The 17,031-nt window shown below is 35.5% G+C and overlaps 3 protein-coding genes and 1 pseudogene across 3 annotated transcripts; all 4 read left to right on the plus strand.

The window, feature by feature from the left end:
* Positions 1-71: 71 nt before the first annotated feature.
* Positions 72-2,889, plus strand: LOC106365797 (annotated as a pseudogene).
* Positions 2,890-3,993: 1,104 nt separating this feature from the next.
* On the plus strand, positions 3,994-6,988 carry LOC106362587 (B3 domain-containing protein REM13-like). The gene is made up of 6 exons (XM_048767003.1): positions 3,994-4,068; positions 4,173-4,574; positions 4,647-5,012; positions 5,325-5,729; positions 5,819-6,199; positions 6,313-6,988. Exons 1-6 carry the CDS (start codon positions 3,994-3,996, stop codon positions 6,586-6,588), a joined length of 1,905 nt encoding a protein of 634 aa, XP_048622960.1. The 3' UTR covers positions 6,589-6,988.
* Positions 6,989-7,191: 203 nt separating this feature from the next.
* On the plus strand, positions 7,192-9,018 carry LOC106363973 (B3 domain-containing protein REM14). The gene is made up of 5 exons (XM_013803622.2): positions 7,192-7,363; positions 7,459-7,753; positions 7,834-7,958; positions 8,049-8,519; positions 8,594-9,018. The coding sequence occupies exons 1-5, from the start codon at positions 7,310-7,312 to the stop codon at positions 8,858-8,860; spliced, it is 1,212 nt and encodes a 403-aa protein (XP_013659076.1). The 5' UTR covers positions 7,192-7,309; the 3' UTR covers positions 8,861-9,018.
* A 2,352-nt stretch (positions 9,019-11,370) lies between these two features.
* Positions 11,371-15,378, plus strand: LOC106365795 (ubiquitin carboxyl-terminal hydrolase 19-like). The gene is made up of 10 exons (XM_013805288.3): positions 11,371-11,752; positions 12,732-12,930; positions 13,002-13,090; positions 13,188-13,273; positions 13,347-13,633; positions 13,707-13,864; positions 13,948-14,032; positions 14,115-14,327; positions 14,404-14,465; positions 14,560-15,378. Exons 1-10 carry the CDS (start codon positions 11,508-11,510, stop codon positions 15,089-15,091), a joined length of 1,956 nt encoding a protein of 651 aa, XP_013660742.1. The 5' UTR covers positions 11,371-11,507; the 3' UTR covers positions 15,092-15,378.
* The last annotated feature ends 1,653 nt before the right edge of the window (positions 15,379-17,031 follow it).

Here is a 17,031-nt window from a genome sequence, read left to right on the forward strand (position 1 = left end):
CTAATGTAAATATATTAAACTAAATAATTAAATGTAATATAGTAAAAATTAATATTAAACATATGATTAAATCAACACAAGGATATTTTGGTAATTTTTTTACTAAACTCATTTGAATGGAAATGAAAATAAAGAAACAAACATAATATTCATTTAGATGATTCATCTAGATGAGCTATGTGGATGGGCAAACAAACAATCACAAAAATCTGAATGGATCATTTGAATAGATCATACAAATGAATCATTTGGATGGAGATGTCAAATGCTGAAACAAACAGCCCCTTAGTGTTAGGAGAAAGTGTAGTTAATTAGAGGGTATGTAGAACATTGCACAAAGAAGAAGTGTGCTTCTAGCAACAAGTGTCTTAATATATAATTTGAAAGACAAAAAGTGTCCTAGAAAGTAAAAATTTCTTATGAATAAAAACATTGTTAGAGACATGCTCATAATCACAGATAAACATAAACCTTTAACACACGATTAAATAAAATATATAAAATACTACACATATAATTTCATGCAAATGCAAAAAAAAAAAACAGAACGTATTTCCATTCTAAAATCTTCAAATAGTACCATATCACAAAACATAGTTGATAACAAATAAAAATCAAAAACTTAAGAAATATAAACAAAGATCAAATGTTAACAAAATTAATATATCTTCCCGCCAACCCTAGTAGTTAAGAACAATACAATACAACAAATCAACCATCAAATGACATTGTTCATTGAATATAGTCTACGCGCCTAGATTTCGAAATTTCTAAAAAGAGTAACATTTGGTTACACAGAAGAACAAAAGGTCCTCTGTCCTGAAAAAGAAAACTCTTTCCGCTCTTAGGGTTTTGGCTCAATTGTGCTTCGACATTGCCCACCCCCTTACCAATTTCTTCTCGAAGCTTCCTTAAGAAAGAAGCTTGGAGCAGAATATTCGGACCCACCGTGGAAAGTGGAGACATTTTAGGCTTGAGAGATGGTTTTAGATTTGTCTGATTTAGAACCTGTTGGTTGCAACAATGGTCAGGACGAGACGGGTTAGTTTGGGTCTGTTTGTTTTATACGATTTGTAGTCAAATCTGGAGACTTTTTTACTTTTGGGATGTTCTCGTGACAGAGAACTTCAAGATTGAAGCTTTTTTATTTTTATATATGTGAAACTGTGACTTAAAAAGGGAGTTATGTTCTATGGAGTAGTGTAGTGTCCAAGATTACTTGGTCTGTTGTTGAGGTTTTGAAAATGTTTGGATTTTTTTTTTTTTTAACCTGTGATACAGAACTTAAGAGAAACAAGAAAGCCAAGAAGAACAATCCAGAAAGAGAAGTTGATTCTTCTATTTCTTCAGACCACTCTTGTTTTGTGGCCCTTGTCACGGCTTCGAATCTACACAAAGATGCTCTGGTACTAATACCTTTTATTTGTATATTAGTTTCTAATCACTCACTTAATGAGATGTTGTTCATAAAGTGGCGCACTTTATTTTAGATCCTCTTGTGGTTAATGCTTGGGAGAGAACTTGTTGAAATATAAACAAAAACTTTAACTTTAACATGGCTTTGGATAAGTTTCAATAAGGCATCTTAGGCTACTCTCAACTTATTTTATTGCAGGATCTTCCAAAAGAATTCGCAAGCTCAAACCTCTTGAAAAAGAATGCCGCAAAATTGTTTTAAGAGACAGGTGGGAAAGATCATGGGCGATGGATCTGGCGTTCAACAAGTCATCTGATACTTTCAACATAAGGCAAGGCTGGAGAAGCTTCTGTGATGAAAACGGAAAGAAAGCAGGAAGTTTCTTTGTTTTCAAACTAATTGGAAACAGGGAAACACCTTTGCTCAGTCTATGTTCCACTGAATCAACCAGTAACAAGAACAACACAGAATCTTGTGTGGAGCATTCAACTACACCACCAATCAAAAGCCGTTTAATGACCTTAACAATTGAGCATGCGAGCTTCAGAAAAGGCAGCCTGGTGAGTTTCATTAAATAAACTCATTTTTCAAATGTTTTAAGTATAAATGTTGGTTATGTTTTCCAGCGTCTTCCACTGCGTTTTATGAAGAAACATGGTTTGGATAAACCTCGGTTGATAACTCTGTTGGGCAAAGATGGTACAAAGTGGGTGGCGAATCTGCGACGTGAAAGCTCAGGTGGAAGAATGAGGTTGGGGAAAGGCTGGAAAGATTTTGCTTTAGACAACGGCTTAAAGGTTGGGGACTCCTTTACGTTTGAGTTAGTCGGGAAAAACAATACTCCTCCTATGATTTAAAACAAAATCCACAAGTGATACAAGGCAGCCCAGCAGTGGAAACAAGACCAGGGAAGGGAAGAAGACCATAGAGGAGAGGAGAGATTCATCTTCAGCAATGAAGAATCAACTTGTGACATTAACACTCACACCTGAAGATGTCAGAGCCTGTCAACTAGTAAGTTCTCATCAAACAACTCTTGATTCCAAGGTGGGTTGGTTTATGTCTTGATGGTGAGAAGATGTGTTTTAAATCATATATATATTTTTGTAGATTCTTCCAAGTCAATTCATGAAGGCTAATGGTATCTACAAGCTTGGAAAGATAACTCTGTTGGGTAAAAATGGAACGAGGTGGCTTGCATTTCTACTGTCAAAAGATGGACTTCTGGCTCTTGGATGTGGTTGGAAGGACTTTTGCCAAGCTAATGGCGTTAAGACAGGAGAGTCATTCACTTTGGAATGTATTTGCGAAGCTAATGACGCAACTCATGTGTTTAAACACTGCTCCATCTCTGGAGTAAAGACAAAAAAAAATAGTTGGTTAGAAACATGTTAAGTGCACAATCTTTGACACTGAAACTATTGGTGTAAGAGACACTATCTTTGCAGTGCAATGGAATTGCTCTTGTGTTCCATGAAATGTAGTGATTGTTTTTACTGTACAATCGTTGCTGCTTCATCTGTTAGTATCAGTAGAGCTGAGGACTATTCAGTGCCAAAAAAAAAAGTAACCTCATACTACCTCCGTTCCCAAAAGTAAGATGTTTTAGATTTTTTTCTTGTTCCACAAAGATAGATTTTCTATATTGTTAAGGTACTTTTTTATACTTTTGAGGAACATTAATGGAGAATATTTGAATTGATTAAATTTCATTGGTGGAAAGTTATTGGAAAGTGTATAATAAAGTAAAAAATAAATTAAATTATAAACATTTATTAAAATTCTTAATAAGCGTGTATACTCTAGAAAATCTTACTTTCAGGAACAGAGAGAGTATTGTTTTTATGCCTTGACTTGGGTGTTTGAGTATTCAATTGTTTTCCAGAAAAATATAGGCTATTTAAGTATTTATAAAATTTGGATCGATTTTGGTTCTTTGTTTTGTTTTGGTAGTAAAAATTGGAAAACAGTAAATACCCAAAACAATTTGCATTGAGTTTGTTTACTTTTCATGCTTTTGAATAGTTTTTGATAATTCTCATATAAATATCAGATAATTTAAATATTTCAAGTAAAACTATAGAATAGTTCGGATAATGTCAGATATTTAGATAAAAATATCTGAATATTTTGATTTGCAGTTAATTTTGGATAATTTAGATTTTTAGATAATTTTTGACATTTTTAAATAAAATATGGTTTAAATATTTTGATATTTATTTTTTTAAATAAATATAACTAAAAATAAATAATATTTGTAAATATCTAAAATGAATTTGGATTCTCCGATAATTTATAATATTTTCGTTCATATACCATACCAATTTGTCCCACCGCCAAAAATCAGTTATTTGCTCTGGCCAGAAACCGGAATAAAAAAAAAGGAAGAAGGAAAATTGCTTTTGTAAATACTTTTGTTTCCTTTTATTTAACGACAAAAACAAAAGGAAATACTTTTGTAACTTATAAAAGTGTTTGTTATTATTGTCACCGAAGAAAATCTTTTCTAGGTTATTCTTTTTCTTGTGTTTTTTTTTTTTTTTTTTTTTTCTTGTGTTCACCAGTTCTTCGAGACAATGGCGAAATCAACGCTTCTTCACCCACAGTTCTTCCACACACTTGTTCCTGGCTGTGGCTTCCACACTCACCTTGTAACCTTCTCTCCTTCTCTTACCTTTTTTTTTTTGTCTTCGACCAGCTTTTTAGTCATAGATATCAATCATCTCTTTTTCTTTTTTATTGTTTTCTTGTATAGATAATTCCTTTAGACTTCTTCTCCAAGTATATAGAAGGAAGAAGCGTGGATAACACGGCTCAGCTGAAATCTGACTCGTCAGACATAACCTGGCAAGTGAAGATGTCTGGTCCGATACTCAGTGACGGCTGGAGAGAGTTCACCGTCGCTCATAGTCTCCAAGCAGGCCACCTCATCCTTGTCAGATACGAAGGGGATATGGTCTTTCATGTTTCGCATTGCCTTGAGATTCCAAGCAACAACAATAAGCATTCGCACCCAAGAACAGATGTTGATGATCTTCCTAATAAGAAGAAGAGAGCGAAGACAAACAGTAATGAAACAGAAGCGGATTCTTCCTCGTTAGACAACTCATGTTTTGTGGCCACTGTCACATCATTCAATCTACTCATATATACACTGGTATATATATCCCATTTATCATACTAATATAGTTTCATCACTCACTTGATTTGACTCTGGTGGTATTTGCAGTATCTTCCGCAACACTTCACAAGCTCAAACGGTCTTACAAGAGAATCCCACAAGATTGTTTTAATAGATGGAGAGGGAAGATCATGGACACTGGATCTGAGGTTCAATGCCTCATCAGATACTTTTTACATGACCCGGGGTTGGAGAAGTTTCTGTGAAGAAAACGGCCAAGAAGCTGGAGGCTTCTTCACGTTTAAACTTGTGGGAAACGGGGAAACTCTTGTGCTAAGTTTCCGCCCAACAGAATCTACCAGTAGTACAAGGCAAAGAGACTCTTCTGAAGAAGAGGACACAGAATGGGAGACTGGTGAAGACGAGCCGTTAATGGAGACAGAAAAGAAGAAGTGTAATCCAAAAGGAAGAGCTGTGCCCTATTCATCGTAACATTTACACTTCCACTTGATTATTTCAGAATTGAACGTTTGGTAAGTTTTAGGAAAGAAAAAAAAAAGAACAACTCTTGATTGTCTCTTATTTTTTGATAGGTGATTGCACCTCTTTTCCGGAAACCCAAACATTTTGTAAATAGTTTCTCGTTTTGAATCCCAAACATTTTGTAAATAGTTTCTCGTTTTGAATCCTAGTGGCGGAGTGCCTACTAGACACTCCTTTACCACTAGGCCAACCTATTTGGTATCATGTCTCCTATTAATCCTCTGTTTTTTTTTGTATCTATAGAGTCTTCCAAAGCAATTCTTGAGGGAGAATGGCATAAACAAGCCTGGAGAGATATGTTTATTAGATAAAGATGGTATGAAGTGGCCGACAAGCCTTCTACGAGACAAGAAAGGAATAATGAGTTTGGGAAAGGGTTGGAAAGAATTTGTCAAATCAAACGGCTTAGCTTCAGGATTCACACTCAAGTTGATATGGGAAGACACAACTCCTGCGTTTAGTTTGTGCTGTCCAGAATCCACCAGTGACAAAGAGCAACAAGAGTATTTCAAACATATCAAGAAACAGTCTCTTTACATAGATCCTAGCAACAACGGAGACAATAGCAGCAAAGATTCATCTCCATCAAGCCAAAACCGATTGGTAACAATAAAAATCAGACCCGACATTCTCACATGTAATAGAATGGTAAATTCTAACTCTTTGTACTCTTCATTAGTTCAATCACATTTAAGAGAATACAATATTTTAACTGTTCCTTTCTAATATTTTTCCAGCGTCTTCCAAAGCAATTCGTGATGGAGAGCAACATGAACAAGCCTGGAACGATATATCTGTTGGGCAAAGATGATACAAAGTGGACGACAAAGCTTGTGAAGGAAAGAGACGGGAGAATGAAACTGGGAAGTGGCTGGACAGTTTTTGCTGAAGCAAACGGCTTTAAGCCAGGCGAATCCGTTACGTTGGAGTCGGTATGGGAAGATGGGACTCCTATGATCAGGTTTCTCCGTACAGGTTCTAACAGCTCAAAAGATACCAAGAAAGAGTCGGTTTCCATGGAAGTCATAGAGCCTAGAACGAGTGGTTCATCTTCAGAGATCCATGACCGGTTCGTGACATTAACACTATTACCTGAAGATGTCAAAGCCGGTGTACTGGTAAGTTCGTCAAACAACTCTGGTATCAGACATGAATTATATATAGTTTCTGTCTTGAAATTCTAATTTGGTAATGAGATGTGTGTTTTGTTCAAATACTTTTTTTTTTGTAGATTATTCCTAGTCAGCTCTTGGAGGCTAATGGCGTCAACAAACTTGGGAAGATAACTATTTTGGGTGAAAAAAAAATGGAGTTGTCAGGATATCTATTGTCAAGAGGTGGAACTGTTGCTTTGGAAAATGGTTGGGGTGAGTTTTGTGAAGCTAATGGAGTAAAGCTAGGAGAGTCTTTCACTTTGGAGTTCATTAAGAAACCAGACAAAACAACTCATGTATTCAAGTTTTGTTCTCTAGGGAGACTCACAAATAGTCACCAACATGTTAATTAGATATAGAAGTTGTTCCAGGTGGTGACTACTCTCCATCCTCCCTGGTAGTAAATCAGAGCACATTTTTTACTAATGATATACACGTATTATCAGTGACTGCGAGTAAACAAACGGCAATGTTAATAGGCAATGAAACCTTTTTATTTTGTCACGTAACTTCTTACATTTTCATTTGTTTATTAACCGCCAGGACTGATCAGTTATGTTTTCGCCCATCACTTCTGCACACTTCACTGTTAGAGCATGATTAATGAGCGTTTTTAGGATGAGGTTCTTAACGGAATATAAGAACCCGTTTAAGAACCGATTCTTAGTTTTTTTAGTTAAAAGTTAAGAGACGGGTTCTTATATTCCGCTAAGAACTCCCCATGAATCATCTTATTACTTTTTCAACCAAAAAGAACATAGAAAATGTCAAGAGTACTTCAGATCACGCTTGTTCAATTACTTTAGCTCACTCTTAATATCTGAAGTCAAATCTCACTTTTGAGTTTATCGAAACGCATGGAGACTAGTAGAGTGCACGTGTCTTCCTCTGAAACCAAGCCCTTAAATGGATATACAGAAATCAAGAAACAAATAGCTCAGCAATAAATTTATATGTTACTAGTCTTTTACACAAAATTTATTCAAGACTCTTTGGTGAAATGTTGTGTTTCTTACACACTTTCCACCATGAAATTTAGAGCTAGAGGGTAAGAGATCTAGAAACTTGGAGAACATGGTGAGCCAACATTTCTTTCAGCCTCTTCTTCCCGGCTTCCACAGCCACTTGGTACTCAATCTCTCTTCTTTCATTTAAAAGTCTTTCTCTGAGAAGCTAATTTAGAAAGGTGGTTCTGGTTTATTTGTATATGCATGTTGCTTCAGACCATTCCTGTAGCCTTCTGCTCCAAGCATGTAGAAGGAAGAAATGAGCACATGACTACGGCGAAGCTGAGATCAGACATATCGGACGATATAACCTGGAAAGTGAAGATAGAAGATGGCCGGAAACTCACTGATGGTTGGAAAGAGTTCGCTCTCGCGCACGATCTACGAGTTGGTGACATTGTCATTTTCAGACAAGAGAAAGACATGGCTTTCCACATTACACTGTTCGGACCCAGTTGCTGTGAGATTCAGTATGGATCTTGTTTGAAAAAGAAGAACAAGCTCAAGCTCAGTGAGTTGTTTACAATACGGAACCAGCTTTGATTATGACAAGTTGAATTTTTATTCTTGGTCTTTCTTTCTTTATTTCAGGTAAGATTCAAAACAAGAAGAAAGTGAAGAAGAAGAATAAGAAAAAATATGTAGAGTCTTCTTTGCTAGATCCCTCTTGTTTTGTGAATAATGTCAGGCCTTCAAGCCTCCGAGATAACAGACTGGTACTCTACTCCTAACTTGAACCAAAAAACTCTTATTATAGTACTGTCTGAATTTGATCAAAACCATGTTCTGTTGTAATGAATTTCCAGACTCTTCCAAAGCGTTTTGTGAGGGAAAATGGTCTAGAGACAAGATGTGGAGAGATTGTTCTGATGAATGAAAAGGGTAGATCATGGAATTTAAATTTGGCACGAAAGGATTCATGTGGAACTATGTCTATCACTGGAGGATGGAAAAGCTTCTGTAATGCCAGTGGACTTCGAGCTGGAAGTTTATTTACTTTCAAACTGATCAAAAGAGGAGACACTCTGGTTCTACTCAAGTCCCCCTCTTCCATAAAGTCTGCAGAAGAAGATTGCTTAGAAGCTTATGAGATAGAGCCGGACAGAGAAGAAGCAAGCAACCAAGATGAGAAGCCTAGACTGTTATGGAAAGCCTCTACATCTTCACCATCTCAGAAAAAGCCTAGATCCTTATGGAAAGCCTCTACATCATCACCAAGCCAAAACCTATTTCTGACATTAACTCTCAAAACTTCGGACGTCAAAAACTCAAGACTGGTCAGTTTCATCAACTTTGTCTTTTTACATTCTATCAGTCTTGAATCCTTTTTTTATTTTAATATTTGATGCAGTTTATCCCGGTAAACTTCACAAGGCTGCATGGCATCAACAAGGAAACTGAAATGGCTATGTTGGATAAAAACGGTGTGAAGTGGTCTACGTCTCTACGGTCTGAGACGAGTGGTGGTGATAGAATAAGATTGGTGGGAGGTTGGAAAGAGTTCTTCAAAGCTAACTGTGTGGAGATTGGTGAATCCATCATTGTGAAGCTGATTTGGGAAGGAGACAAAAGTTGTGTCCTTGAGTTCTACTCCAAGGTGAAGCAAGAGACCAAATGAAATATGTGGCTGAGTGTGTTTTTTTTTTTTGAGCTTTTGCAAATACCCAAGACGAATTGAAATGAATCAATGTTACTTTTAGGTCTGCTGTAGGATCCCAGTGTTGGGATCTGTGAGTGTTGAATTAACTTCAGTTGAGAATACTCTGATTTCAAGAAGTCTCAACATCTCACAAAAACAACCAAAGATAGAGGTAGATAAAGAAACACTTAAAAGGCAACGAAGTAAAGGTGGCGACAAATCACAAAACAGGCCCTTGGAATAAAAGTTTTGGCCTTATTTCTAGTAAAAATGTAGTGTGGTGGGTGAGATCGGAGGAAACGACTACATCTACGGTTTCTTCCAAGGCAGTGCCATGCAAGACATGATCCGAGCTGGTGGAGTTAACGTGGTCGTTCCAACAAACTTCTGTTTTCCGATTTGTTTAAACTTTTGTCCCCCAATGAGCCTTCCAAACGATTTCTTTTCAACAAAACGGTTATATTTAATCTAATGGCCCAAATGGCTTAACTGAGTACAACCGGAAATAAACTAAACGGGAAATTGATAAACATAAACTACAAAAGTGAAAGGAAAGATAGATGTGTTTAATGAGTGAAAAGATTCGAAGAGACATTTCACTTGAAATCCAAAGTTGGGTTATAAATAAAGTTGGATATGAATTAGTATTTTAGGTATTTTTCGTCTTTCGGTCGGGTACTTTCAATTTTTTTTTGCTCCTAAATATCCAAACTGAGCTAGACTATTACGTACCCAAATTACATGTATTTTAGGGTTATTTGAATTATGGACTCTTACTGACTCGATTCCAAAAAGAATCAAACTGAACCATAACCGAAAATATTTCAAATACCTAATTGGATCCAAATATCGAGGACTCGAAGAATTCGGATTAAAAAAAAAATTACCCGACCTAAACCGAAAACCGAATGAGTATTCTAAGATATCCAAATGTAAATATATATTAGTTATATTTTAAAATTAGGTCGGTTCAGGTATTACAAACATGACAAACATGTTTCAGATACATTGGTTATTTGGTTATTTTCAGGTTCATATACATTAGAACCGAACATATCCGTATCTGGGAGGACCGACTCGAACCCTACCCAAGAACTCAAAAACTCTAATACCCTAAAGAACTGACTCGTACCCAAATGGGTACCCGAATGCTCATTCATACACTTAGGCCTGGACGTTTGGGTCTTTGAGTTTGGTTTGGTCCAATTTTTTTCGGGTCTGGGTCCTTCGGATCCTAGAAATTTGGATCTAATAGGTATTCGTAAATTTTTTTCGGGTTTGGGTCAGTTCTTAGCACAAGATACGCATATTTAGGGTTGAATATTAAGAAGATCTGATATGCTTTTTTAGTTGGAGGAATAAGGAATATTATTGGAATATAAATTCTACACGATAATGTTTATCCAGTTAAAGTAGGTAACATAATTTTTTTGCACGGAAAATTATCATGTATTGTAGTTAATACGAAACTTGTAGATCAAGTATTCTAAGATTTCGGTTTTTATGTATTTAAAATCGTATCGAGCAGATTGTTTCGAAAATCTATTCAGTTAAAGTAGGTTAGAGAAATTTATGCTAGCAAATTAATAACTTATGGTCGTTAATACTAAATTTGAAAATATTATAACAATATATAGTTAGGATAACGTGGTTATTATAAACTTGATCCGATTTCTTAAAAACAGACTTTAACTTTGATAGATAAGAATGAATTAATAAAGAACGAACTTCTCAGATTAAGAACGAACTAAGAACCCTCTCAAAGAAGAGACTTGGTATAAGCACTAATACTTTGCCATATTAGATTGATTCAAAATGATACAGTATTTTACCAGATAAGTTTTATTCAAAATGATACAGTATATGTAAGGTTATGCTCTGAATCATTTTGGCAGATTGAGAATGAATGTGTTGTTTCATCGAAGTTAGGGTATGATCTGGTCTTTTAATTGAATGAGAGTATTGACATTTGGCGTTTGGGTAAAGAGGAATACATGTGATATGATTATTGTACAGATAACTGTCATCGACATTAGCAGGGACTCAATGAATAAACTATATAGTGTATAGTGTCTTGTGTATAACATGTATTGTGTTCTATAGTATCGTGTAGAACATGTTTTGGTCTGTCAAATATAAAGTTGTTATACTACTGGTTTAGATAAGCCGTAATAAATATAGTTAGCTAAACATACGGTTATATTTTGTTATTGGGCTAATAGATGGTAAGACCAAATAATTGTTACATAGATGAAAGGGTGCAGTAAACTTGTATAAGTAGATTTTTTCAGAATGATTCTCAATTAATAGAATAGATGTATCTAATTATCAATGAAACTCAATTTATAGCAGTGAATGTTTACAATATATGTTTTTAAGTCAAGTAAATCTAGATTAAATTAAAATAGAAAACCAAGAAAAATAAGAAATGTAACAAAAAGAAGAAAAAAAGGGTTAATCTCAAGATTTACACCAAAAAAATGTCATAATAACAAAGATTTAAGAGGCCCAATTTTCTTGAGAGAGAGAGAGAGTATAAAAGCAAAGCAGAGGAGGTTCTCTCTCGACATCTCCGAATCGAATCTGAGAAAGAAGAAGAAGAAGAAAGCTTCGAGATCGATGTTAGATGCATGAAGTAGGATCAACGTGGGATCTCAATTTCTTCACGCAGCTCGTATTGACTCTCCTCATCCTCTCCCTCGGTCTCCTCTTCTTCGTCAAACGAACGGCGGCCAACTACTTCGAGGTCGGCGGCGCCTCCGGTGGTTTCCACCGCCGAAATTTCATGGTTCCCCCCGACGCGGCTGAATGCTCCGTCTGTGGGAAGCTCTCCACCAAGAAGTGCTCTCGTTGCAAATCCGTTCGATACTGGTATTTATCACCCGCCCTCCTCCTCCTCCTTCTCCTCTTTTGATTAGGGTTTTAATGGATTTCGATGTAGACTCTTTTGTTATTACAGAACAGTCTTGCTTCTGTCTGAAAGTTTTGATATTTTAGCCATATCACCAATGTTTGTTTTATTATGTTTCTACAGAACAGTCTTGCTTTTGTCTGAAAGTTTTGATATTTAGCAATCCTCTAGGTCAATCAATGTTTGTTTTATTATGTTTCTACAGAACAGTCTTGCTTTTGTCCGAAAGTTTTGATATTTAACAACAATCCTCTAGATCAATCAATGTTTGTTTTATTATGTTTCTACAGAACAGTCTTGCTTTTGTCTGAAAGTTTTGATATTTAGCAATCCTCTAGGTCAATCAATGTTTGTTTTATTATGTTTCTACAGAACAGTCTTGCTTTTGTCCGAAAGTTTTGATATTTAACAACAATCCTCTAGATCAATCAATGTTTGTTTTATTATGTTTCTACAGAACAGTCTTGCTTTTGTCTGAAAGTTTTGATATTTAGCAATCCTCTAGGTCAATCAATGTTTGTTTTATTATGTTTCTACAGAACAGTCTTGCTTTTGTCCGAAAGTTTTGATATTTAACAACAATCCTCTAGATCAATCAATGTTTGTTTTATTATGTTTCTACAGAACAGTCTTGCTTTTGTCTGAAAGTTTTGATATTTAGCAATCCTCTAGGTCAATCAATGTTTGTTTTATTATGTTTCTACAGAACAGTCTTGCTTTTGTCCGAAAGTTTTGATATTTAACAACAATCCTCTAGATCAATCAATGTTTGTTTTATTATGTTTCTACAGAACAGTCTTGCTTTTGTCTGAAAGTTTTGATATTTAACAATATTATGTTTCTACAGAACAGTCTTGCTTTTGTCTGAAAGTTTAGTGAATATGTATTTTTCTAATTCGTTTCGTATTTTTCTCTCCTCTCTGTATTAATTGTTACTAGCTCTGCGGAGTGCCAAAAGTCAGACTGGAACTCGGGGCATAAACTACAATGCAAGGTGTTTAAGAGCTCTGGCTCATCACCTGTGAGAAAGGATGATCTCGATTTCAAAGCTTCTCTCTTTGGGAATAGGACTGTGTCTAAGACTGCATTGTCTCCTAAGCTGAGCCAAAGCAAAGCTGTTGTCGTCAAGCCAGGAGATGTAATGTGCCTTATTTTAATCATCTCTCTTCGTAATAGTTTTGATCTGATTTTTGCATTATTCTTGTGCAGGTTCTTTTCCCATACGAGACTTTTGTTAACTATTTCAACTGGGACAAACCTACATTGGCTCCTTGTGGGCTCACCAATTGTGGAAACAGGTTTTTTTTTGTTAAAGCTAATTGTTTCTTCTTTTTTTTTGTATAGTTTACAGTCTGTTTTTTTCTTATGCTTTTTATGTCAAAAATCCTCTTTCAGTTGTTTCGCTAATGTGGTTCTACAATGCCTTTCATGGACACGCCCTCTTGTTGCCTACCTACTGGAGAGAGGCCACAAGAGAGAATGTAAGTTTCTTTAAATCTGAGGGGGATTTTTAAATGCTTGACAACTCTTTAATTGTGTGTTTGTGTTTAACAGGTAGGCGCAATGATTGGTGCTTCTTCTGTGAGTTTGAAACCCATCTCGAAAGAGCAAACATGAGCCGGTTCCCGTTTTCACCAATGAACATTATCTCGCGGTTGCCTAACATTGGTGGGAATCTTGGGTATGGGAGACAGGAAGACGCTCATGAGTTGATGAGGTTTGTAATTGACATGATGCAATCTGTTTGCCTCGACGAGTTTGGTGGAGAGAAAGCGGTGCCTCCTCGTGCCCAAGAAACAACACTTATTCAACACATTTTTGGCGGTCTCCTTCAGTCACAGGTTAATTAAAATAAAGATATAGAAAGTGTGTCAAATAAAGCCATACTAATGTTTTCTTAATCAACTTTTGCAGGTCAAGTGTACTGTTTGCAGTAATGTTTCTGACCAATACGAAAATATGATGGATTTAACGGTTGAGATCCACGGGGATGCGGTATCATTGGAGGAATGTCTCGATCAGTTCACTGCTAAAGAATGGCTTCAGGGAGATAACCTTTACAAATGTGATAGGTCCGTACTTTTAATATCCCTTCTTAAACCGGAGACATGGTTGATCTTGTGTTTCTGAAAGTTTTTAGTCTCTCTTTTTTCAGATGTAATGACTATGTGAAGGCATGTAAGCGCCTTTCAATTCGTTCTGCTCCTAATATTCTCACAATTGCCTTGAAAAGATTCCAGGTTTTTTGACCTCTCTTCCTCTCACTTTTGGTCTCTTTACATCTGATGTTGGTTTGCTGATAAATCCAAAACTGTTGTTCAGGGTGGGAGGTTTGGTAAACTGAACAAAAGAATTGGTTTTCCGGAGACATTTGATCTCGGCCCTTACACGAGCGGTGGAGGAGAAGGATCAGATGTGTACAATCTTTACGCTGTGATTGTCCATTTAGATATGTTGAATGCCTCATTTTTCGGCCACTACATTTGCTACGTTAAGGACTTGCGAGGAGACTGGTATAGAATAGACGATTCTGAGGTATAAATCATCTCTTATCAACTCTTGTTTGCCTATTATTACAAGATGTTCTAATCCTCTCTCAAAATACTCGCAGGTGGAAAAAGTCGAACTAGAGGATGTCCTTTCTCAACGAGCATACATGCTCCTCTACAGCAGGTAGAGCCTTTTCACTTTTTGTGCAACAACAAAGAATCTTGTATTAGGAGAATTATCTTTAACAGATTATAATTTCTGATGTTGGTTGGTTCAGGGTTCAGACTAGACCGTCAAGCCTTAGACCCGAAGAAGTTCAAGATGAGAAGAAAACAGATACATTAAACATAGAATCTAGCCAAGATGGATCTGTTGAGAGTTCTGGGGTGGGTGCAAATGTGTCCTCGCTGTGTAACGGCATCTCCATCTCACATTCAGAAGGATCATCATCATCATCTTTGTCATCATCAGTAAGTGTCTCTGAAAAAGAAGGGGAAGTTGCCGAGAGGGTGGATACGGTAGATTCCGAGTCAAATCCTTCTATTGACATGGAACATGATTCTGGAACAGATAATCAAGAAGGAGAAGTAGTAAATGGGAAAGAGAATCCAACGGTTGAAGAACCGGCTATTGATTCTTCTTGTTCGGACAATAATGCTTCATCCCCATCTGCTGCCACAGAAAATTCAACGGTTGAAGATCCTGCTTGTTCGGACATTACTACTTCATCTCCATCTGCTGCTATAGAGTCCAATCACCAGGAGGAGAAAGAAGGTTCAGACACCAAGATGATTGATGATGCTCAGTGAATCCAAAAGGATAGTGAAAGTCGCAACATTTTTCATGGCTCTTGAAGATCAACAAGGGAGCTTCTAACTTAACAATAATGTTGGCAAGTTTGTTTTTAGACGCTGCGGCTTCTGGTGCTTGAAGGATATGATCTATTTAGAAGAAATCATTAGTCCTATGTGAGATAGAAACTTCAGGATCAGCAAGTATGTAGTAAGTTATTCTTTGTCTTTTAGAATAGATTTTACCATTGAACCCAAAACCCTTATAGCAATAACGATTAATACAGTGACAACTTCTGTGCTTAGTGGTGGACTAGTTCACTATGGTTTCTGGTTTTTGATTTCTTTTATATCTATGCATCTTCAGACTGAGGATTTTTTTTTGTTTCAGTTATGATTCCTGTTTTGGTCACAAATTTGAACGCCGGGTTAGGCTTCTTTAGCTTGGTTTCAATGGGGAATTTTAGTGTCTGCATTTAGTTTTACTTTTACCACAATGACAAGTGGAAACTCCGGTGTTGATTAACTTTTTCTTTTCTCATCTCATTTGGTTCGAAAGGCCAAAGAAGTAAAACGGTTCAAAAATGTTAACCGAAAGTACCGCTCTAAAAGAAGTTGCCGACATGTCAGCTTTTGAGATTAAAGACAGGAAAAAATGTTGAACTTTCGTCAATTCTGAACCTACAAAGCAAATGCCATTCATAGCTTTGGCCTGAACTTTTCACATGACCACCTTAATAAGTAAAAAAGCACTCGAGTGTTTCGTACCGGATTGAGTCTGAAGATCCTTGTCCAACAAAGATCAAACCATCAGGACTTCAGATTTAAACTTGGATGAGATATTCTAATACAAAAATTTCTTGAAGGGATCGAATTTTCTCACACTTTTATACTATACTTTTTTAGCTTCTGAAGAGTTTTATGTGTCATCATGCTATGTTCCAATTTCCAGCTAACTTTTAGGTCGTCGGCCATCATTCAAATTCTTCTTCTTTTTACTATTCTCTTTCACCATAAAGGGTCGACACTAGAAAGACATATTTCTTGAATGGATCCTTGTTCCAGACCGTCATTCCTTTTTTATTTATTCTCCTCTCTTTTTCTGGTCTTTCTTCGGTTGTTTATTTATTTTGATTTTTGAGGGTTTGAGAACTATCAAACACTTTCTTCTCTTATATTTCAGCTCTAATATGAATGAATATAAATATATTTAGAACTATTAAATCTATGCTGATTCTGCTCGGCGTGAGATTTGATTTTTATATATTTTTATTTATAATTGTGATTGATTTGATTTTTTACAGTAAATTTGTTTAAAATAGAATTATTAAATTTAAAGAATAGTTAAAAGTTAAAACTTGGTTGAGAAGTAATATGTTAAAAATGTTATTTCAGATTTATACTATTCATATATTAAATAAGATTTGAAATCTTATCTCAGAATATCAAAAATATATTTAGCGGTTGGACACGTGACGAGTAATTTTCAATATAAATTGCATGGACTTATTCACAGATCTTAACTCATGTTATAATGCATGATCATAAATTTACAGTTTGTAATATTTTATTTTAATAAAATAATAAAATAGTTGTTTTTAAAGTTATTTGATGTAAGTTTGATCTTGTGTTGATTTGAAATATTTTGTATCTCATAGTAATAAAAATGTATAGGGAAAACATATGAGATACAAAATATTTTTGATTTAAAACTACGAATAAATATACAGGAGAAACATATGAGATACAAAATATATAATTTATCAAATTTAAAAGTTATTTGATTTAAAATATTTTGTATCTCAAAATATATAATTTAAAATAATAAATATATCAATTTTTATTTATTTTTATAAAAATATAATGATATATTATTTAAGTATGTATCGTATTAGTTTAAATAGTTTGTAATGTTTGATAGAATAACAACAAAACTGCAATTAAAATATATGATCCAT

This window comes from Brassica napus, chromosome C8 (assembly GCF_020379485.1).
Source record: "Brassica napus cultivar Da-Ae chromosome C8, Da-Ae, whole genome shotgun sequence".
NCBI lineage: Eukaryota > Viridiplantae > Streptophyta > Magnoliopsida > Brassicales > Brassicaceae > Brassica > Brassica napus.

Bases quoted from the DNA above. Each gene is read 5' to 3' on its own strand.
- LOC106362587 (XM_048767003.1), top strand. From the start codon at position 3,994: ATGGCGAAATCAACGCTTCTTCACCCACAGTTCTTCCACACACTTGTT. The intron at 4,575-4,646 runs GTATATATATCC...TGGTATTTGCAG, and splicing joins ATCTACTCATATATACACTG to TATCTTCCGCAACACTTCAC. The intron at 5,013-5,324 runs GTGCCCTATTCA...TTGTATCTATAG, and splicing joins GTAATCCAAAAGGAAGAGCT to AGTCTTCCAAAGCAATTCTT.
- LOC106363973 (XM_013803622.2), top strand. From the start codon at position 7,310: ATGGTGAGCCAACATTTCTTTCAGCCTCTTCTTCCCGGCTTCCACAGC. The intron at 7,364-7,458 runs GTACTCAATCTC...ATGTTGCTTCAG, and splicing joins CCGGCTTCCACAGCCACTTG to ACCATTCCTGTAGCCTTCTG. The intron at 8,520-8,593 runs GTCAGTTTCATC...TATTTGATGCAG, and splicing joins ACGTCAAAAACTCAAGACTG to TTTATCCCGGTAAACTTCAC.
- LOC106365795 (XM_013805288.3), top strand. From the start codon at position 11,508: ATGCATGAAGTAGGATCAACGTGGGATCTCAATTTCTTCACGCAGCTC. The intron at 12,931-13,001 runs GTAATGTGCCTT...ATTCTTGTGCAG, and splicing joins TTGTCGTCAAGCCAGGAGAT to GTTCTTTTCCCATACGAGAC. The intron at 14,033-14,114 runs GTTTTTTGACCT...ACTGTTGTTCAG, and splicing joins TTGCCTTGAAAAGATTCCAG to GGTGGGAGGTTTGGTAAACT.